The sequence below is a fragment of the Brachycentrus maculatus genome, unplaced genomic scaffold (assembly GCF_059751285.1).
Source record: "Brachycentrus maculatus isolate JH-2025_06_01 unplaced genomic scaffold, ASM5975128v1 h1tg000068l, whole genome shotgun sequence".
NCBI classification, from domain to species: Eukaryota; Metazoa; Arthropoda; class Insecta; order Trichoptera; family Brachycentridae; genus Brachycentrus; species Brachycentrus maculatus.
The window spans coordinates 297,023-322,500 of NW_028280822.1; the positions used below are offsets into that span (position 1 = coordinate 297,023).

The 25,478-nt window shown below is 30.9% G+C and overlaps 1 protein-coding gene across 1 annotated transcript; it reads right to left on the reverse strand.

The window, feature by feature from the left end:
- Positions 1-5,680: 5,680 nt before the first annotated feature.
- On the reverse strand, positions 5,681-23,719 carry Edem2 (ER degradation enhancer, mannosidase alpha-like 2). The gene is made up of 10 exons (XM_088256833.1): positions 23,340-23,719; positions 23,102-23,248; positions 21,855-22,007; positions 21,058-21,211; positions 20,380-20,549; positions 15,521-15,742; positions 14,486-14,651; positions 10,454-10,842; positions 9,577-9,793; positions 5,681-8,594 (listed from the first exon to the last, which is right to left on the reverse strand). The coding sequence occupies exons 1-10, from the start codon at positions 23,456-23,458 to the stop codon at positions 7,179-7,181; spliced, it is 3,153 nt and encodes a 1,050-aa protein (XP_088112959.1). The 5' UTR covers positions 23,459-23,719; the 3' UTR covers positions 5,681-7,178.
- Between the last annotated feature and the right edge of the window lie 1,759 nt (positions 23,720-25,478).

Here is a 25,478-nt window from a genome sequence, read left to right on the forward strand (position 1 = left end):
TTGAATTCCCCTGGATATTGATCAAACCAGGTTCCGAAAATTGAGTAATCATGTCAGTCATGGGTAGAATAAGTAAATGTTGCACTTGTGTAAAATGATCACTTTAATCAGCCTATGACGGTCGTAAGCCCTGTATATGCCCAAAATTCCGTATTCTTCTTCATCTATGTAGACATGTAAAAAAATGCACGAGATAAGGTAATACGAAAACTTGTTCTTTATGCCCCAGCCATATCTTTAAAACAAAATGTATTTCAGAGTGCTGAAGCGTTTTTGAACGTGCTTGCACAAGCTTGTGTTATATGTATGGTAAGTACATCCATGTTGGAGTCAAATATAAGGACATTAATATGCGCGCAGTCTCCGAAATCGTGGGGTGAAATCTTATTAATCTTACCAACGATTGTCTTCTCGATCAGGCCGCACCTTTGTTTAGGACAGAACCACGAATACCAAACCGCCCCAACCCCCCGATAGAATTTCAATATATGGATTCCTTCCAGGGCAATGTGGAGTGAGGCAGACGAGGGGCGAATGGAGATAGGTGGGCTGGAAAGGTTACCATCAAGGAAATCTCTGCCGCTATTTATGATGCGCCGTGTACTTGAGTAGAGTCGATGGTGAATATTAATGAATCTAGGTACCAAATCGGAAAAACGATTTCGCAAAGGGAATTTCCACTAACGAGAATTGTTAATCCATATTATTAAGGCAATTTATTTTATTCAACAAAAAAGTTAACCTATTTCTCTGTCATAGCTCAGTAAATATATAACTACATATATACACATATATATTAAATGAGAATTGTATTTATTATTAATATTGCTTATTATGTACAAGGTTTATAGATCATTAAGTGGATTTTTGTTTCTTCTAACTAAATAAATATGTTTTTATTTGAATCCGTGTTGGGAACAGAAGTGTGTGTATGTGTGGGCCAATCAGGAACTTCTTAGCAAATATATTCATAAGAGTACGATTTTTTTAATCGAAGACAAAAAATACCATTACCAAATTACCATGAATATACGCATTGTCATCGTGAAAATAAACAAAATTTTAAAGTTTTATTTTTCCATCCGCCTTATTCGTAAATAACCATCATGAAGTTAGACTCCCGTGTTTTTTTTTGTTTTTGTAAATATCGTTATGTTATCGCATTGAAATATAATCACAAAAAGTAATTTAAATTCAATACATATTTAATTTAATGAAGTAAACACTCCCCAAAATTAATTAAACAAATGAATAATTCAGCGTGGTCCCAAAATGGGTATAAAATTAATAACACGGTAATCATAATTTTGTCTAAATGCGTTGGAAAATGCAATTTTCCAGGCAGGTAGACAGTACGAGGGTGAACCGCGACTGCATTTTCACAATGTCCCCAATTGTTATTTGCATTTGCGGTTTAAATGCTAAATTAATATTTGCATAGCTTCAAATGTATGACAATCCACAAAAGTCGCGGTTATAAAATCAAACAGCTTGGCTGCTATTCACAGTGATGGTTAACTTTTGTTTCATAAAATGTGGGATTCTCATTTTTCTACCGTTTTAATGATTTTTTTTTCGTGAATAATCTTTTGTTTTATTTAGTGGAATGATTTAAATATGATAATAATTTAAGTATGATCTACAGATTCCTTAAATATATGTGATTATGTCATTTCATAGATGGATTCAGCAGTAACGTTGTAAAAGAAATGAGAATATTTTAAACCAATAATTTAAAATATACTTATATAAAATCACAAAAACAACACAAAACCTACATTTATTTATTATTTAATACGCGAACAGGGCCATTAAATTTAAAAGTATAATTTACAGTTCTGCGCTTGCTATGAATTCCTGAAACATTAGGTTAATTTTACAATATATTTTTGTCGCGTGTTTGACAACTTTTTGGATATTCAACGTTTAAAAGCGTTTATTTTTCATCTAGGAAACGTTTTTATTATTATTTAAAGCCGGCCGGTTTCAGAACCCCGCTAATACACAGCGAATCATCATTCCGGCTTCCGCGCCACCCTTCAGGCTGTGTAAAAATTAATTACAAACGTTCTACTCCCGCCCCCGGGGGTGGATGTGAAAAGGCACTTCGTTTTTAATTGGAAACGGTATAAGCTGAGAGAATTTTAATTGATATTTCATTTTTTCCACCGAAACAGCAGCTTTTTAAATCTTTTTATGGACTTAATCGTCACCGCTAACGGATTTACCACGCCGGGAAATGTTCTCGGGTAAGCCGTTTAGATTCTTCGAATTATCCGCTTAAAGTACAACCTAGTCAAGAAAGTAATCGAATTTCATTGTGGATACTAAAAGTACGTAGCTAAATTATATAGAGCCTGCTAAAACTATTTTGTTAATTCACTGAGACGTCTATCAACCAATTCGCTTGGAATACACAGCTCTTTCATAGTAATTATGTTTTAATACATGAGTAGATGGAGTTTATACTAAACCCTTTCGGGAAAGGGTTTAGTATAAACTCAATATTATCAATAGAATGATGAAATAAACTCAACATTATCAATAGAATGATAAGAAAGGCATGTTGAGATGGTTTGGTCATGTGGAACGAATGAGTGAGAAAAGAATGGTAAATTATAAGACGAATGCAGTTGGAAAAAGGAGCAAAGGAAGACCGAGGAAAAATTGACACGTCAAATACTTAAAAGCGGACGGGTCAAAATAATCGGCAGGTACATTTATGTGGAAGAGGCTAATAATGTTCACAAAGACAAAGTAGTGTGGCGTACTATTCTCTCTGCCTACTCTTGATGTAATGGTTAGCGTATTTAGATACCGTGCTGAAGGTCCTGCGTTTCCATTGCCGGGGGGGGGGGGGTGAAAATAAATATTACTGATTTTACACTCTAATTTTTATTGAATATTACCCAGGACTGGTCCCTGAAGCGCAAGAGTACCTAATCATCTTACCTTCATATATTAACAATCAAGATAATACCATCCAGTGCCCTATGCACCATTGGGTGCGGATAAGGGTCAGAAAGAAGAAAAAGACAGCTAAAATTGTGTCATGGTGCAGACATATTGCGACTAAATGAGTAACAAAGAGAAAGAGAGAGGTAGGACTAAAGGATTTAAAATCATTAAAAGTCATAGTTTATAATTTTCCATGTACTTTATTTACATTTATATGTACAAATTTTACATCAATTATATTTGTAGTAAGAGAAATGAAATAAAATATAATACTCCTATGCCCAAATCGTGTAAGTGAAATTTTAAAAATTAACTTTACACATAATTACATATATACAAAATATTCTGTCTGACGAACTTTTCAATAAAATTTTGATTCTTATCACCATAAAATAAGAATATGTATATCATCTCAATAATAAAAAAGAAATTAGATTTTCGTGCATCTTTTGAACATTTTCGCACACAAACATGCTAGAAACTGTGGATTGTTACACAATATGTTTTGTACATATCGGTCATTTGCAAGGACAAGGTCACAACTCAATTTTTTTGATTTTCGAGAGATGCATTTTATTAACTTTGTTAGGTAGCCACGTTGCTACAGAACTTTAGGATAATCGATTAGAATGAACCTTTGGTAATATGTTAATGCATAGCTGTGCTTTTCTCCAGAATACTTTAAATTAAAAATAAAACTTTTTTATTAAAATTTTAATTCAGCGACATTCTCACTAAAAAGAAATATACGTATATATTTTTTTATTGGGAAAATTATATATCGTGGGTATTACTGGCAAAAAACGTTAACCATAAAATCCCTGTTACTTAAGGCTTTTAACCTGAATAAAATACCCGCTATTAAACTTAACGCTGAATTTACTTTTAAAACCACATAAATATGACATTTCAAACTACTTAGTGTATTTTGCCAGTTTATACAATGTTGAAAACTTTATAATACTGTATCATTTAGTCAAAATTGCATATTTTCGAGTTAATGTTTTTTGCCAGTACACCCACAATATGATGTTTAACAAAAATTAATTTAACAAAAAAAAGGATCCCATAAAGTAAATCGGCATAAGATATATCTACAAGATGTTTTAAACAAACCAAATTTGAGTAAAACCGAGACAGATTCAACAAAAGTAATAATGCAAAAATGTATATATAATAGATGATGATACTAAAAAACATTTTACAGTACACACATGAATATTTCAGCAAAAAAAAAGGATTTACATAAGAGGTTGCAGAAACAAACCTAGAGAGTAAAATAATGATTCGAGATGGCACCGACTGCATTGTCCATTAAGCCGGCCGATCAGTAACTTTACCGACTAGTGGATTTAATAAGCAATTACATTGAAAGCATATATTCCACACGGAATTTATCAAAAACTATTCTTTATTCAAATAAAATAATCGCAATAAAAAATGGTACATATATTCACAGTACTTTTTTCTATTAAACTAGGCAAGACAGCTTATTTAATTTAAGTTTGTTGAAATATCTAAAAGTATTAAATGCTTTCAGCTTTTTAAGCTTCATTAATAACATATGGTAGAGAACTCTGAATTGTCCGTGTCTTTGACTAAAAATATTGTCGGTTGATTAGAATGCTTAAAAAATATTAAAAAGTAGTCAGCTGACCGTGTGGCAGTCGATGCTCCTCTTTAATAAAAAATATATTGTACTCTAAACTTCCCATTGTATTTTCACTAGACGGACTCGTACAAATTATCAATATACAACCTTCAGAAGCTAGTATGAGTATGGTTATGACACCCCGAGCGCCCAAGTTAATACTGCTATTTTCCTTTTTCCTATCTACCATTCTTTTTCCATATAGCAGTTACGTTTTTCTCTCTGGACTCCCTTCACTTTCATCATCGTATCCCATCAAATATGCTCCATTCCGAAATACAATAACCGGAGCGCAGGACTGATCATCACGCCCATACATAATTATTGATCAAGATAACACCGCATCTATTTTATGAGGTGCCCTGTGCACCGACTGGGTCTGGACAGGGGTCAAAAAACAATAACCATACAAAAGTACATACTAATTAAATTAATAAAATGAGCAATTTTTTATCAAATAAACTTAAACGTAATTCTTAAACTAAAATTTAAATATAAAATCCCAATAAACTGTCCATCTAACAGTGTACCTAACATAAGAGTTTTATTTTTTTTTTATCTGATTTAATCATTGAGTCTTCCAAGCTGCATTTTAGGGACAGAGTGAATAAAATTACAATCAAATCATCTAACGAAACTTGCCTATCCAAAAATTTACTTTATTGTACTCCTACAAATGAATTTATCAATTGTTAAAATAAAAATAGCTCATTCAATTTATGGAAAAGCAAGTTTCAAGTGATAAGTAATTTACGTTAATATTTTTATTTTAAACAAAATTTCTTTTGTCTTTAGTGTTTTACAATTTTCTTAAAAAGAATTACATATATAATATTATACAAACAACTAATAAGTACAAACAATAAAAAAATGCATTAAAACCAGCAGAAATACAACAATTCCGTATAACCAATTCACAAATTCAAGTTACATAATGTTATCACAACTTTACATAATACATTACTTGCAAAATTCGAGGTATTACTGTGTACTAATTAATCATTATTGATTTTTAAAAGTTCAACAAAAATTTAACAAAAGAAAAACCTTTTTTATCATTCTGTAGTTAGATATGTAAATGTATGTAATTTTAGAAATATTCTAAAAAAAACATGTTTGGTGGACGCATGGTACAGTAATATCGACACATAAAGTTGAATTTGTGGAAATGCTATCTTACAGAAAAGCAGTTCATAGTTTTGTACAACTTTTTAAATAAATAAATACAGTAAAAACTTGCTTTTGAAATTAAAGAATCACAAATATTTTAATTATCAACATAAAAAAATAATCAACAAGAAAAGATGGGCCGATAACATTGTCCCCGTTGCGGGTCGTGAGTGGATTGAAAAAGGAAAATTAAAAAAAAACAAAACGAGAGTCTGGAAGGAATTAAAAGAGGCCTTAATCCAGCGGTAGAGAGACGACTAACAAAGAAAAAGCTTTCCACTAACAATGATATCCACGGATATGCAGAGTTAAGTGATTTGTAATTTTTGGTGACAAAATAACAAAAGCAGTGTATGAAATTGCTTATTTAAATCACTTTTTTTGTTGTTATACATGCATTTTGTTTTTATATAAATAAAATTTAAAGTTGCTTTAGAAATCTTGTTACTAATATTTATCTCATTTTTTGATAAGACACTCTCCGATCAATTCAGGTAGAAGATAATTCAATTATCTGATAAGGTCATTTTTTTATGTTAATAATTATTTTGTTATAATAATTGATAAATTTTTGAGCAATTTTACTTAGAATTTTGGATAATTACTCATTTTTAATTATCAAATGTTTTATATGAAAATGGGGACCAAAAACTATTAAAAAAATACATGCAAGATAAAATGTTAGTAATCGTTGTTAAAATCAACAAGTTGTTACTGTAGCTATTATTTGGCATAGTTGACTACTATTAGGTTAACCTTTAAACATTACGTACATAAAATATTTAATCCTCAACAATACTATGCTTCATTTAATACATAATTGTATTTTTGAGCTAAAAAGTAATTATGTAAATAATAAAGCTTTGATATACTGAAAAGCATATTTATTTAATATACTGCTACTAATTAAATGAAGTTGTTTTGTAAACTACACAAAATATAATTACTAAATAATTCTGACTATCACAGAAACATATCCGTATCATTTTTAATAAATACATGTGTAGTAATTACCTCTCAAAATAGTTGAAGCATATGATAGACAGAAAATTGTACGACAAAGGTATACAGAAATTAAATTAAGACAAATTTAAATACATACTGCGGCACTTCAAGTGACTAAATTAAAATTGGAAGAGACTTACTTCAGAAGAGTAAAAAACACTTATTTTTCCTCCCAAATTTGATGGGGAAAACATTTACATCAGTTTAAATATCCATCACTCCAAACTATGATACATTGCAACACTGAAGAAATATCTATAGTAGGTTCTCAGTTAACTATTGAACTATACTTTAATGTCATTTATTTTAATGTCATTCATTCACTATGTTACTAATTAAAGTATCACAGAAAAACATTTAAAACTGAACTTCAGAAGTTTTCCACATTTATTTGTTAACGCGTTGGACCTTTTTGTTTATGTGCCTCAACTAGATCAAGAGGGATGCTTTCCTCTTTTTGACAGTCTTGACATGTGTTATCTCCGACATCTTCACTCCGACTTTCATCAGACTTTCCAACAGAGGATTGTAATATAGAGTCATCGCAACTAGTTTCATCAACACTATTTGGATCTCTGTAAAGAGATAAAAATGACACTTTTTTCTTTAAGCATTGTGAAAATTTCTTGTAGTCTTTTTCCAAATCCAATTGATCTTTTTCAGAGCGCTGAGTGAATGAATCACTCGGATCTATTATGTTGGAGTTTACCGATACATTATCTTCTATCAAATTATCCATATTTTCAAGTTTTTTCTTCAGATTCTCCGAATCTTGCTTCATTGAAAGATATGAGTTCAAAATTGTTTTGATTCTATCCATTTCTCCGCCACTCCTTCCAACATCATCTTTTGCTTGAATACTCTCCAAATCACTAAGATTTAGAACACCATCCTGCAATAAGCTGCTTGCAATCTTATTATAAGACTCTCGTAACACTTTATTTACTGTCTCCATACTGCCCATGCGTTTTGTAATATGTTCCAAATGTTTCCTTAAGTTTCCCGTGAAGCTATAATTATCATCATCATCATCATCATCATCATCATTAGATCTTTTGTTTCCGTTATCCTTGCGCTCTTTTCCGTATACATGACGAGCCTCAAATTCAGAAATAATGGATTCAAGCCAATGATGACGAGCCAAAATATCATTTTTGGTTGCGGCATCTATTTTGGAAAGCACAGGTTTTGAAGACTTTGGCCCTGCATAAGATGCATCTTCTTCTGATTTTGATTCTTGAATTATGTCATTTTGTAAAGTTTTGACGTATTCTTTCACATAGTTTAATTCTCCAACAATAATTTGAGGACGGGTATTATCAGACAGGTAGGAACCCAACAGATCTGCGTCGACAGAATACAGAAAAGCGGCTGGAATCGTGACATCATTTTCTCCATCACCAGACATAGCGAAGAAAGGTGAAGTCTCATACGATGATCCGGGAATATTGTCAGTTATGATGACTCCGATGGCTCCTTCCTTCTGTAGCCTTCTAACCTTATCCACAAAGGTACATTCCCCTCGTTCGGCCACAACGACTTTGTCTTTATATTTAGTGACATCTTCAAGAGCGGTACAAGCCTTGATAGGTTCGGCAAAATCCAGTTTGCCAATAAGATGGAAATCTCCTTGTAATTCCAGCCCAAAGTGAGCAGGGCCAGCGATCAGGATCTTGGAGGGGTCAGGAGAGAGAATAGCAACACCCAGTGGTTTTACAGCTCCATCCACACCCGACGCAGACTTGTCCGATAATTCTGCCATTTCTTTCAAAAATATGAGGCCTTCTTCAGCGTCTTTTGCAGATTTTGCCTGAAACAAATTAAAAACTTTTCATTTTAGTAAAACAATTAAATAAATATGACAGAATGATTAGAACCTCTGATAATTCTGTCTCTCACATTCTCAAGTTACTAACAATACTATTTATAATATCGATAGTTCCAGCTGGTTTACAATACTCGAAACTGGAAACGACTATAAAAATAAACTTTTTTGTTGTTGTTACAAATAGAAAAATATTTGGGAATTTGCAGTTACCAAAATTGGAATGATTTTTTTTTTAATGTGTTACCATCAAATTAGCACTTATTATAGGAATATTTGAAAAACTTTCATTATTCAATAAAAAATGAGGTTAAATGATAATATGGAAATGTGATTTTTTGTTATTTTTATTTACTCACATACTCCTTCATATCATGGCAATTTTTCTCTCAAATTCTGGCATAGTTAAAAATATTCAATATACCAAAAACCCAAGTAAGTATTAAGTTAGAGAATGATAGAACTCACTGCAGCCATTGATAAACCTTGATATTACAATAGATATTTCAAATGTCAGTTTTTTAAATTTTTTTTATTTATTTAATATATTTACATTTTTATTTATAACAAAATACATTTTAATCATTTATACATATGGAGAACTTTTATATTTCGATTCGCTGTGCCTCTCCATAAAAGAGACTGTGCTCTTGTGCTTGATGTATTTCAATATTACAAAACTAAGGACGAGAAAGATATTTCTACCCGTTCAGTTGATTGATGCTTAAGGACGGCAAAGGTATTTTTACATTCTGTGCCGGCCTCATTTCAAAGGCAGAAAAGAAGGAATTATCCAATGTTTTTAGAAGAATATTATAAACCAATATATTTACTAAAGTCATATAAATATAAGTGCATAATTATCAAATCCTGTTGTCAGCGGTCTACAGGCATTAAAAATAACCATCCGAAATGAGTTGATATAATTCATTTAGACTAGACTACTAATCACGGGGAAAAAGCTCACCATTGAAAAGGTCTGAAGCAATTGAACACGACCATCTTTAAGTGTAAGGACTGATATCCCCATGTCGGAGAGAGCGGCCACATGAGCTGGATCTCCAGGATTAAACTGGCGCGCCAACAGCCGTCGGAATGTTTGCGGACTGCGACATTCACCCAACATGTTCCTAAGCGGCCTGCGCACACTTTCGGCAAGGAATTTTCGCGTGTTTGGACACGTCCTGAAATATTTAACAAGTGTTTAATTGGTTCCCTGAGTTTATCAATATTTTGTTGAACATTTCTCAATGTCATTATCATACCTATACTGAGGGCTATTTTAAAGGAATTGTAATTTCTTTACTTAAATCTAGAATGTTCTACATAAATCAAATAATTATTCATTTATTTTCTTCATGATAAATAAAAATATACATTTATACATAAACTCTGCCATAAATTTGTCAGTCACTACGCCCTTTGTATACTTTGAAACTCAACTTCTGGAAACTTTTGGTTGTAACCTATATTACACTAAACCAAAGTAAACATTTATAAATTAAAAACAAATGTATTATTTTTGCATAAAAAGTATAAAATTGTATTACATATATGACAGTGAAATACATAACATTCCAGACACATCACTTGAGTCATTTACTTTTTGTGATGCACATGTCACTTCAAAATTAGAAATCACATGGGCCACATTCATGTTTTTTGTAAATCTCTTAATTGATAGAAAAATCTTCAGATATTGGGTTTAAACCCCTTACCAACATTCTAGATTGACCCACAAGGGATGACACAAGTACAGTAAATGCTTGGTAATTCAGATAGTGGATTAATTTGTTAATTTACCTGTCTTAAAAATTTAATTAGTAAGACTAAAAAACTCCTACCTTGAGTACGGATACAGACGATGATCATCATCACCATCCATGTCGATAGTACTATTTTTCCTACTATCAGCCAATGTCAGCGGGAGTAGATGGGCTTCTGTTGTCATTATGAACTTATTTAAATTTATAGGTATATCCGAATCCTCAGCGAAAAGCATGTACAGGTATTTAAAGGTTTCAGCGAGGACATAAGAGTCCATTCTGTCTTCGTGTACATAAGTTCGGACGTCGTTCATAGCCGCATAACCGCATGGAACTCTTGCATGTTTCTGTAATGACTTTAAAGCTGCTTTTCCCACATGCAAGTAGTGCTCATCTCCAGTTGCTCGGTGTAGGAAATACGTAGACTCCAGGAACTCTGGCCGCAAGGGATGTTGACCCCAATGAATCTGAAGAGAAAGAATAATGTATGACGACTATGACGCGGATATAAAGTCAACAAAATAACAAATTATTCTAAAATACGCAAATGTTTTATTACTAATAAATTCCAGAAAAATAGGACGCTCATGGAAAGTGGTAGAGATAATGAGACACAATTAGCCAAGAGATTGGATTGATATTTTCTGTTGAAGAGAAATAATACAAGCTATAAAAGCAACCTATGCAATACAAAAAGTTATGATGTGCATGTAATATCACAGTAAAATATATTCCATTATTTTAAACATGAATAAATTAATATTGAATTTGGTCAAATGAGAACATTAGGAACGAACTGTGATAAAAATAACACATCATGCAGAGAAAAAACAATCGCAAATTCATTCGCATGATTCGCAAGACGGCATTTATCACAAAAATGAAGAACATTATATAAAATACAGTGCTACATCTAGATTGTTTTTAAAGTGAAAAAATATAAGATAAAGTGTCCAATATCAATAGAGAATTCTTTCAAGAAGTTTCATGAAGACCCTGTCACTATTTGTCACCTGGCTAGAGATTATATGGTTGATAAGGTAGAAAAAAGTTTTAAGATGGGTGGGTACCACACCAATTAATTATTGCCAATAAACTCTGATGGCTAGAGGTAGCCATTAATCGAAATGAAGGTATACGCTTTAAATCCAATTGTACTGTGTGATGAGAAGGGGATAATCTGAGATTCTACAAAGCACCCAAAGAGCGTGCAAGACGATCAAATCATCCGAAAGGTGACGGTTTGGCGGACTAGAAAAAGTATTATTCTCTATTCGTTCTTGGAACCTGGTGAAATATTTATATTTGTTTTATTTAATATGGTAACATTTTTTTACACAATTTAATACAATTTCTACTTAATATAAAGTTATAATTTTAGTTGCGCTGAGCCTCTCTAAAAAGAGACTGAACTCTTAAGCTTGGAGAGGGAGTTTTTTCTACTTTTTTTGCGATAGTGACATTTTATACATTTAAAAATATATTACCTCGCACTGCACAAAAAAATATAACATATATTTTTGTGCCTTCGAGGGAGTTATCTTGTTTATTTTTCTTATTGTATGGTCTGTATATGTTTATACTGTTCATTGAGTTTCTTTTTTAGAGTATTAGTGTCTTTTATATGTTTAATTTCTAAAGGGAGGCTGTTGAATTTTTTTGTTTCTAAGTATATGTAATTTCGTTGGTACTGTTTTGTGTTGCATTGGGTATTTTAAAATTACTTTTATATCTTCGGGATATGTTTGTTTCTAGTTTTAGTGATTGTTTTCTTTAAGTAGTTATATAATTGATTTTTCTTGTAGATATAATTCTATTCTATGTACTGGGAATTTTGTAAAAAGGGTTTGTGTAGAGAATGTTGATCTTTGTTTTAATACTACTTTGATAATTGTTCTTTGTACTACTTTTATTGCGTTCATGATATTGTTCTATTCCCCTCCCCATACATTTATTCCATATTATTGGTTAATAGGCAGGGGCGTATACTATTGCACAACAATGCCAGATTCCAAAGGGCATAACAAACAACACAAAAAAATATAGTGATACTAGATACTGTCCGCCTCCATAGTGTAATTAATGGTCAGCATGCTCGGCTACCGTACTGGAGGTCCCGGGTTCGATTCCCAGGGGGAGGAGTCAAATAAACATAAGTGATTTTTTCATTAATTGTTTCGGCAGTCACTTTGTGGTAAAACCTATCCATTTTTAATTGAAGTTTTACTCAGTAAATACCATTATTTCTTAAAATCTACTGTGACACATGTTTTGATGCATTCCGCATCATTTTCAAACAGAAGATTTTTTATATCTATTATTTATTTAATATAACCCTGGACTGGTACTTGAAGCAGAGGGCTAATCACTTTCTCATTCATGTGTTAACTTTAAGATAACACGTTTATTTGCAGTGCCCTATACACCATCGGGTGCGGAGGCACTCAACTGGGAGGTCCTACTTTAATCGCCATATATTCACCAGACTTGCCCCTTCTAACTACCACTTGTTTCGTTGATGATCCATACGCTTGCTAAGCAGCAGTTTAATTTGTATGATGACGTCTGAAAATGACTTGGTGACTGTTTTGTCTCAAAAACTGAAGATTTTTATTGGCATAGTATCCATAACTTGCCGGAAAGACGAAAAAAAAGTAGCTTGTGAGAGCCAATACTTCGAATAAACCATTTTTGCAATTCAGAGGGAACAAACCTGACAGATAGATTTTTTTTATCACAATCTCATTTTCGTTTATCATAAAAGATTTTAAGAAATAGTAATTGCAAGTGATCTTTAAATTTACAATAGATGAATTTCGAAATTAATCTTATCACATAGAATCATTAGCGATGATAAAAAAAATTAAAATAAAAAAAAACCCATTTACATATTTGTCTTGACAATAAAGTATTAATACACAAATAAAATTATGGATGGTATAATATTAATACATTTGCGATTCATTTATGTACTCAGCTGTTATGCACGCTATTGTAAAACATTAATCATTTAGATATTAAATCATTATTTTAATGTTTGTTTAAGATTCGCAAGTAGCATTCGGTGATTTTCAAAATATGTCAACCACTTCAAAAAAGGGTATAAAAAAGCTTTTAGAGATTCTGAAAAAAGGTGAACTGGGTTAAAATAAATCAATAAAATAATTGTATATATTGTTTTATGCAAAAAAATCAATTCAATACTAGGTTGTGTTTTCAGATAAGCCTACATAGGTGGCTTGAGTTTGACAATAAGAATCAAGCTGTGGCAACGTGAATTCGAACCTAGGTCCTCTGACTCGGAGTCCATAACATTAATCACGACCTGACTCGAGGAGGTCAATTTAAAATATCTCTTAGGAAAAAATTTTAAAAAATTGATCATAAAAATTACTGAAATTCTGTATAATTTCTTATATCACATTGATTTCTAATTATACCCTTGCAACACATCACTATACATCATTATAATTTTCTTTATTAACCCGTTAAGTAATCATTAAAACATTTTTTTTTTTAAACAGAAAAAAATAACACCTTTGTTTTAAATGAATGATTTCTTTTTTACTGACATATATATCCTCTATAAAAGCCATTTCGTGGCAAAAATGGGACTGAAAGTTGATATTATGGTGCATTCTGTGGGTCAAGAAATAAAAGGAATTCATAATTATATGATAACGACTTATAAATGCAAATGACTATCATAAAATAAGAACCAACAATAATTTATCATCAATAAATAGTCTTAAATACTAAAGTACATCATGATCGACTTTTAAATAAAAAGTAAAACTAGTATTGCCAATAAATGGAAATCGTTAAGGAGGTACTCAGGTTGACCCATATTTACTTGACGCCAAACACTTGGTTTATCACTGGAACTATCAGAAGTCACATCGCTTTCATCACAGTCCTGAATGTCACTTTCATCCAAAAATTTGCATACTCAAAAAAGATTGCCCAAGTCAACTCGCATATTTCTGCACATAATAGCGGCTCAAGTACACTCAAGCATGCTCCTTAAGCGGTTTATGAGTTTTGCAAATTATCTGGTACTGTCGTTTTTAAAAGCCACTGAATGCTGATGGGTAATAGACTAGATAATACCTGAAAATCGGCAGTGAAAGCTTCAGGGATGAATGTGTGGCGCTGCATAACCTGGTAGAGCATCTCGTGGGTTTCTATGGCAGATCGGACATCCCCCAACAGGACTTGGAGTCCTGGCCAGAAAGCCAAAAGGGCATCCATGAAGTGTCGAGATTGAGTATGAGGTCTGAAAATTTTACATTAAAATGCTTCCATTCATGCATTCAACAAAGAGAACAATAATACTTTTTTCCAAAACCTTTTTACAGGCATTTATTTTATTTACCAGTATCTGGTCAGTAATCAAGAGATTTTAAGAAAATATTTAGTGTAACTCTGTAACTTATACTGGATATATTTTCAATGTGATAAATTGTTTTTAAAAAGGACCGATTCAATTAAGATACCCACAGCAACAACAATCTCTTGAATTTTCATTCTCCGACCATTGTGATCATCACCATATTGTGATGATGTGATTTTATTTGGATGACCTAGATGTACTTCATCAAAATGCTCGTGTGACCGCATTTAAATTCAGTTGTTTAATATTTTATTGTTGGTAATGAAGATGCGTTGTCCCCATAATCTTATCGAAGTTCCGCTTTTATCTCATTTGTTTATTTTTTCAAACAACAAATATTTGAATATGTATTTGAGCGACACCCTCCCTTGTCGAGGTCAGGTAGATATTTTTGACGGCTATTTTTTACGCTTGCGGACCACTGGCAACAGGATTTGATTATTATGTACATACAGTTAAGACTGTATCAAAAAGATTGGTTTATATTATTCATATAAAAACATTGGATAATTCCTTCTTTTCTGCCTTTGAATTGACGCCGGCGCAGAAGGTAAAAATACCCTTCCCATCCTTGAGCACCAATCAACCGAACGGGTAGAAATACCATTCTGTCCGAGGTGTGTTAATAATACAATCCTCATATATAAGCATTAATGAAAAACAGTCACTATCATAATATCAAGATTGATAAATTGTTTCTATTATGTAAAAGGAAAGAAATAAAGGTAATATTAGTGAGTAATTTTGAGTACCTGTGCATGTGAACATCGAGCATTATCGGCCCACGGCTAATGTACTTCATGACCGCATTGTAGTGGCGGTAGAACCGTGCCAGGTACTTCTCATCACCAAGTAGGATATATGCTTTAAGGCAATACTCGTAATAAGAGTCTATTCCTGCACCAACACCAGAACTTTTCCTAACCCAATCTCCAGAATGCACATTCACAACTGTTCCCATGAGATCGGAAGTACTGGAAATAAAAATAATAAAGAAATATAAACAATACCTATAATTTTCAGTCAGTTTGTGGTACAGTGGCTAGTGTTATGAACTACTTAATTCGTGTTTTTATGAAGGGCAGCTTAGGCCCTCAAAAATTATATTAAATTGAAATCTCGCATGTATAATAAGAACACAGTTATATATATATATATATATATATATATATATATATATATATATATATATATATATATATATATATATATATATATATATATATATATATATATATATATATATATATATATATATATATATATATATATATATATATATATATATATATATATATATATATATATATATATATATATATATATATATATATATATATATATATATATATATATATATATATATATATATATATATATATATATATATATATATATATATATATATATATATATATATATATATATATATATATATATATATATATATATATATATATATATATATATATATATATATATATATATATATATATATATATATATATATATATATATATATATATATATATATATATTTATATATATATATATATATATATATATATATATATATATATATATATATATATATATATATATATATATATATATATATATATATATATATATATATATATATATATATATATATATATAATATATATATATATATATATATATATATATATATATATATATAATATATATATATATATATATATATATATATATATATATATATATATATATATATATATATATATATATATATATATATATTATATATATATATATATATATATATAATATATATATATATATATATATATATATATATATATATATATATATATATATATATATATATATATATATATATATATATATATATATATACTATTATTTATATATATATATATATTTATATATATATATATATATTTATATATATATATATATTATATATATATATATATATTTATATATATATATATATTTATATATATATATATATATTTATATATATATATATATTTATATATATATATATATTTATATATATATATATATTTATATATATATATATATTTATATATATATATATATTTATATATATATATATATTTATATATATATATATATTTATATATATATATATATTTATATATATATATATATTTATATATATATATATATATATATATATATATATATATATATATATATATATATATATATATATATATATATATATATATATATATATATATATATATATATATATATATATATATATATATATATATATATATATATATATATATATATTTATATATATATATATATATATATATATATATTTATATAGGTATGTCTGGAATGGAATCTCTTTGTGTCAAATACTTTTTTTGCACACAAGGGAATCCATCAATATACTTGGGAGAGATGTGATGAAAGGTCTATTATCGATTATGTCGTCATTGACTCTAGATTGAGATCCGCCACAGTAGACACAAGAGTGTTCAGGGGGGCCGAAATGGAAACAGATCACTTTTTGGTAGTTTCAAGAGTGATTCTGTTCCAAGGGTGGAGGGCCAAAACGAACAAGGTGGCGGCTCCTTCTAGAGTCAAAGTAGAAAAGCTACAGAATGATGACATAAGAGTTAAGTTTGAAACAGACGTATGCAACAGGTTGATTGCGGAAGATGTAAATGAACTTAGTATAAATGAAATGTGGGAACATCTGAAAGGTAGTGTGTGTGAATCCGCAAAGGTAGTGTGTGGTACAGCGGTACAAGGAAGGAGACGCGTGGTGGGATGATGATGTTAAGGATTTAGTGAAAGAGAAGAAGAATGCGTGGTTAAAGTGTTTGGCAGTGAGGAATAAAAGCTCCGCTGAGTATGAATCGGTTAAAAAAGTATACAAGGATTGTAAAATGAAAGTTAAGCAAGGGGTGAGTGAACGAAAACGTTTGTTGAGGAAGGATGAAGGAGTAAAAATGACAAAAAATTTCCAAGAAAATATAAAAATTTTCTGGAAAGAAGTCAAAAACTCCCGAAGTCTAAGCTTGAATGTATGTACGAAATCGATTGCAGCGAAAGACGGAAAAATGGTGACGAATGAAAAAGATATAAAAGAGAGATGGAAAGAGTATTTCGAGGAGGTGTATGAAACACATACGATTAATAACGTTAGTGACGTAAGTACATTTCCCCGAATATGTGTGAATGATGTTTCAAGAGAGATAAGTATGGAAGAAATTAAGAATGCCACTAAGTCTTTGAAAAATGGAAAGGCTCTAGGATTCGACAATTTTGCCGCAGAATACGTCAAGAATGGTGGCGAAATAGTTCTCACATGGTTGCATAGGCTCTTTAACCGTTGTCTGGAGGAGAGTTATACTCCGGTGGATTGGAGAAGGGCAGTTATAATGCCTCTCTACAAGGGTAAAGGTTCTAGGGTGGAATGTGGGAACTATAGAGCAATCAGTCTATTGAGTGCTGTTGGCAAAATGTATGGTCGAATCCTTATTGAAAGAGTGAGAACCATAACAAAAGACAAAGTGTGGGATGTCCAGAGTGGATTTATGAATGGGAGAGGATGTACGGATCAAATTTTTGCCTTGCGCAACATTACTGAAAAGTTTTTGTCCAAAAACCAAAAGCTTTTCTGTGCTTTTGTGGATTTGCAGAAAGCGTATGACCGAGTTGATAGAACGAAGCTATGGAAGGTGTTATCTGAGTATGGGGTAAGCAGTAAACTTATCCAAGGCATAGCATCCTTGTACGAGGATAGCACTGCATGCATAAGGGTAAGTGGTTCATTTTCATCCTGGCTTAGCATCTCTAAAGGTGTTAAGCAGGGATGTGTAATGTCACCGTGGCTGTTTAACCTATACATGGATAATTGCATGAAAGAACTGAAAGATTTAAATGTTGGAGCCAGAATGAATAATTTGACTGTCTGTTGCCTTTTGTATGCTGACGATGCTGTTCTTCTTGCCGATAGCAGAGAAGACCTGCAGGCGTTGGTGACAAAAGTGTATAATGTGTGCAAGGAAAGTGACTTATTGATGAATGTTAGCAAATCTAAGATTATGGTTTTTGAAAGAGAAGAATGCAGATCTGAATGTGAAATATTGGTAAACGGAGAGATTCTGGAACAGGTAGATGATTTCGTGTATTTGGGTAGTATGTTTTCTAGGGATGGAAAGATTGATAAAGATATAGAAAGGAGAGTGAATGCTGGGAACAAAGTGAACGGTGCACTGAAATCAGTTATAGCAAATAAAAACCTATCAGCGGAAGCTAAACTGGCAGTGCACAACGGAGTCCTGGTTCCAACTCTAATGTATGGAAGTGAAACATGGAGTTGGCAAAAGAAGGATGAAAGTAGACTGAATGCAGTCGAAATGCGATCTCTCAGAAGAATGTGTAACAAAACGATGTATGATAGATGTGCGAATAGTGAAATAAGGAAAGAATGCAAAGCTGAGATAAGCATTATCGATAAAATTAAGAAAGGTGTGTTGAGATGGTTTGGACATGTAGAACGAATGAGTGAGGAAAGAACGGTAAAACAAATTTATGAGGCGAATGTTAGCGGGAAAAGAAGCAGAGGAAGCCGAGAAAAACATGGCACGATCAGGTATGCCAAATACTTGAAAGTGGTCAGGTTAGGAGTCGTAACAATCGGCGGGTATGTATGAGGAGATGCATGAACGTGGAAGAGGCGAAGAATGTTTGCAAGGACAGAGTGGTGTGGCGCTCTATTCTCTCTGCCTACCCCTGCGGGGAAGCGGCGTGATGGTTAGTTAGTTTTTTTAGTTTTATATATTTATATATATATTTATATTATTATTATTATTATTATTATTATTATTATTATTATTATTATTATTATTATTATTATTATTATTATTATTATTATTATTATTATTATTATTATTATTATTATTATTATTATTATTATTATTATTATTATTATTATTATTATTATTATTATTATTATTATTATTATTATTATTATTATTATTATTATTATTATTATTATTATTATTATTATTATTATTATTATTATTATTATTATTATTATTATTATTATTATTATTATTATTATTATTATTATTATTATTATTATTATTATTATTATTATTATTATTATTATTATTATTATTGTTATTGTTATTGTTATTGTTATTATTATTATTATTATTATTATTATTATTATTATTATTATTATTATTATTATTATTATTATTATTATTATTATTATTATTATTATTATTATTATTATATGAAATATGTATTGACATTTTAAAATTACTTTTTCAAAAACTTAACTAAAATCAACAAATAGACTTATTCTTTGTACAGCGTAGTAAAACCCTGATAGGTAATGATTTGTTTTTTTCGCAAATCCAGTCCTTTTCCAAGTCATTCATACCCTTAATAATATTTGACAAAACTACTACTTGTCAATAATATTGGTAGTAACTGTAGTACCATAAAGAGATTACATCACTAAAATTTAGTTTAATTTTAAGTTATTACACATTTCAAACATTCTTCCTCTACATATTCAGATTTTGTTCGTAATATGAAATACCTATGTCTTATTTTCCACAGTCGGTCCATGGTCAGTTGCGCTTTTCTCTCAAAAACCGGATCTCCCGTCAATCTGGAAAGAGCTGCCATCTCAAGAATCATGGTTCCAGCACATGCTGTACATGTTTCTCTTGAGTTTTCAATGCCACGCATCCCATCCCTGAGATTAATCTATAAAAAATCATGTACATTATCAGCATGTTGTATCATCAAGTAATCATTGAATCTTTGGTTAAATCAAGTATCATCTCTTTAACCCATAATCATAAATATAAACTTTTTTTTAATCTAAAATGTTTCTCAATAACTAACTCATTACACTCAAATAATATGACAACGGATATACACAGTATTTTTTCACAGAATAATTATTTTGACCTTTTTTGGGTGATAAATAACATTATATCACTTACAAAAAAAAACCTCTTCCCTTACCCCACACCATACTGCGTCATAAAGTTGCTAGTCACCAAGCAACAGTTTATTTTAAATTAAAGGAATAATTTTAGTATAAAACGACTTTATATGAAAAAGGTACTGTTAAGGCACATTTCCCCAGTTATTCAATATTGTGATGCAGAAGCCATTCGCAAACAACAAATTTCAGATGTGCTAATCAGCCATTAACCTTATTAGGTATTTCTTATAAATTATGATAATACTAATAGTGAATACATACACGCGCATGAGGAATTCCTGTGGATGTGTTGAAAGCTGGAAGAAATCTTTTTCCAAGATCGTGGGCCAAATCCAATAATTCTCCACGATACCAAGTCATGTAATCACCTCCCAATTGAAGACCAGAAGCAAGAATATGCGCAGATAGTAGACCCCTTTTGAAAAGAAAAAAAAGATATTTGAACGCGATTTTGGATAATTGTCTCATTCTTAACATATTGTATGCAGGAAACACTTAAGCGTCTTTTACATACTGTTGGTAGAGAGCGGGAGACGCTTATAAACATTATGTTTGCTTACTTTTGGAATAGAGCGACAGATGCTAAAAAAACATTACACAGATCGAAATTGCTTTTGCGGTTCCTTATGATTAGTATACTGAGGGTCGGGCGGCAGACTGTCTAAGTATAATTAGTGTCAGAGTGGATGTAAAAATAACCCACCAACAACAATGTATTAATACAGCAGTGAATAAATGATAAAGAACACAAGCTTTTAATATTTGACTCAGCAATCATTATGATTTACAAATATTACATATACCAATGCTTATTTTGTCACCAAAATATAATATTTGTCTACTTTATAAAAGCGAGTTGTCCATCTGTCAAGAATACATCTTCATAAATATCTATATGCATATTCTTCATATTTATCAACATTCAATGTCGATTGTTTTAATAAAAGACACTTTCTTCTGAGATCTTCTATGATCTTCATTGACACGGTTTTTTATTTAATAAGCAAAAATAAGGAATAATTTTAAAATTATTGTGAAGTTTAGAAAAAAAGTAGTACCCTAGCATCCTAATGTTAGTCTCAAAAACTGAGACAACTATATCTCTATTGAAGGACACATCTCGAATCACCAACTTCACGGCAACTTCAAACTCTTCAAAGTCTCCGAGAATCACCAGTGTGTCCAGGCTGTCCACCAAGGTCAGAGAGAAACTGAAAATTATAAGTTTACATAATAAATTAACATAAATAAAATATATGTCTAACTGAGCAGACTCTCGATCGAATGGGTGGAAAGAAAGCGAGAGTACTGTGCCCATTTTGAGGGGAGAGGAATATTAAATAAGTCATATTACATTACGATGGTAATGTAAAAGGTAAATGCTGCACAGCAAGCCGAATACCCTGATGTAAAAACGAGAGTGGTTCCATTGTAGCACTAAATTGCCACTTAAAGCATCTGCACACTAAACATAATAGCAATAATACATGCACGCCGATTGTTTTGCCTTTGGATTCGTCAACGTCCTAGACAATTTACAGGATGTTTTTCATCCAAGACAAATGACAATGAATTTGACATTTGCAATTTTCTAGAACAGGACTGAACTCAGGGCAAAACACCCGAACCCGAAAAGCAAACCCAACATTCATGGAGTAATATGTAAGGTATTTGAATACGGTCCCATTTAATTTATAAAGTAAACAAATTGATGACAATAAGCCACATTTTATCTAACTTTTGTTTTAGATTTGATCTGTTTTTGATAATGTACAGTTGTCATTCCCGATTTCAGTAATAAAAAGCAAGTAAGTACATTAATATAATCAAAATAATTAATAAGGAATCAGGAAGAATGTTTTTATTCTACCTTAAACGAGGAACTGAGGTAAGAAAACATATTTTAATTGAATTATGTTTACAGAAACAAACCATTAAACAATAACCTTACTTTATACAAACCATAAATTGGTATGAAAACAAGATAAGATAATAGATTACCACCCATATGCATTTTATATAAAATTGGGTGAAGATTTTTCCAATGATTACAACTAAGCTATAATTTCTAATGTTAAAAAATAATATTATTAATAATATATAAGGCCTTGACTAAGTACGACCCACCAACTGCAGCTAACTTCATGTTTGCTCAATCCTAACAACTTTGACATATAATTTTCGGGCAGATGGGTGCTTTTAGTTACTCTAAGGAATGACCTTCAAAGTTGCATAGATTGGTAACATATGGAAAACAATTGAGCACGTTTTGACACCATGAGTTATTATGTGGAAATGTCCTTACTTTCCGAGAACGTCATCCATGTCTCCTCTGTTGGGAGTGACACCTCTATATCTGCCTTTACAGCTGAGAGGCATAAGTTCGTCCGCTGGATAAGCATTTTCCATGTAAGCACGATAAGCGTGATAAAACATATCTCGTGCTTCTTCCCTGCAAAAGAAACGTATATAAAACAAAGATATATATTTTTATATGAATAGAAGAACAAACTCAAATGACAAAACAATAAACAAGGACATACTTCAGATTGGCTCGTTCGTCCTTTGACATTTTAACTCGAAATTCATCAGCTGCCGTAAATGTAAACAAAACTGTGAACATGAACAACAACTGTGAGGTTCTCCATATTTTACACTTCATTTTATTAGAATATATAACTAAATTACACGTCACGAGTACACATCAACAATTCTGTGAGAGCTGAAGATAATAAACGTGGATTGTCACTTTGGTCACATTATTTGAAACACGCAATAGTTTAACGAATGACAATGATGAACAGTGAATAGTTTTGTTATAATACTATAAATCTATACAAAGTGACAATAACTTCACTGATTCAACTGAAAAATCACAAAACAGTTGTCATACACCTCCCCCAGAAAAACTATGGACACGATTATTTTCATATTACAGTGTACCAACTCAACCAACAATATTTTTATCATAATCACTAGGTTGCAAAGCTACCAACTATATCTGAATAAAAGCAAAGTAGGAACTAATAAGTACCTACGTAAATATCGTTATGTTTCATGTATTTATTTTTTTGGATTACTTTCTTAGTCTGCCTATTTTGTAATTTGTTTATTGTTGATAGATAATGCCATTATATTACCCTCTTCCTACTGTCAACCTAGATTTATGAGAACGAAGACCGAATATTGACCAGATTGGATGAAATAAAATACCATCAAGATTTAGATATAAAATTATTTTAGAGTATTGTATTTTATAATGACACAAGAAAAATTCAAATTTAATTAACTTAAAAATATGAAGAAATAGGACCCTACTTGTAAGCTTCCAAGGAAACCTCTAGCCAAATAGTGTTTTTATATTTTCATTTTCACTTTCAAACTTTAAAGCTAAATTGTTCGAAATCTTATAAACCTAAATAGGTAATTCTATTCCCTGTCCTTTCCATTTCTTCTATTCCTATCACTGCCATCTCCTTTTCTCTTATCCCATCCTTGTCTCATGTCTCCTATTATATATAGACTTCTCTTATGCATAGTTGTGAAGAACTGTAATTGGTACTCATGATTTTATTTTTTGTATTCTGAGGTATCATATATTGTAACTGTTGTTCTTCCTTCCGATAAAATAAAATCATAATAAAAAATAAAAAAATAAAATATATATTTATATATATATATATATATATATATATATATATATATATATATATATATATATATATATATATATATATATAAATACAAATAGTTTTTGAAATGTCTTGTATATTGATGAATGTCATAGCCATCAGAGACCATGGCTGGTCGCCGGCACAAAAAACCGATGGGGACCTTGTCAAGTTTTTGGCGGTTATTTGAATATGTGTCAGTTTTATTTTATTTAACACTGTGCTTTGAATTTCATTGTTATGAAATATGACAAGTATCCTACCTTCCAATGCCATGACATGCATATATATTTTATGGCGTTTCAAAATTGTTATTTTGGGTAGTTACTACTACTACTACTACTATCCGGAGGGGTAGGCAGAGAGGATGGAACGTCACACTCTTCTGTCCTGACATACACTCCTCGCCTCCTTCACATCCATACATCTAGTCATACATGCCCTCCTATTACGCAGACTTTTGACACCGCCAGATTTTATAAGAAAGGAATGTAAGGCTGAACGAGGAATAATTGAAAAGATTACGGTAGTTACTTATGTAGAACATTTCGCATTTTTATCCAAGTACATACTTGTCCGCCTCCATAGTGTAATGGTCAGCACGCTTGGCTACCGTACTGGAGGTCCAAGGTTCGATTCCCAGCGGGGGGTCAAATGAGTATAAGTGATGTTTTTCACTCTAATATTTACTCAATTTTACCCTGGACTGGTACCTGAGGCGGAGGGCTGATCACCTTTCTTTTGTGTATTAAAGATTAAGATAACACTGCGTTTATATGATGCAGTGCCCTATTTTAAAATTAGGTGCAGATAAGGGTTTGAAGATCAAGAAGACATTCAAATAAAATAATATTTTTTTACGATAATTTCGCATATTGGGTAATATGTCTAAGAGGATTTTTCGTGTTATTTATCTTTTTATAATTATATACCAAATTGAAAATACTCATTTCTTTTTATATGATACATTTCTACATAAATTAATTCATTTATATTATGTACTAACACGCA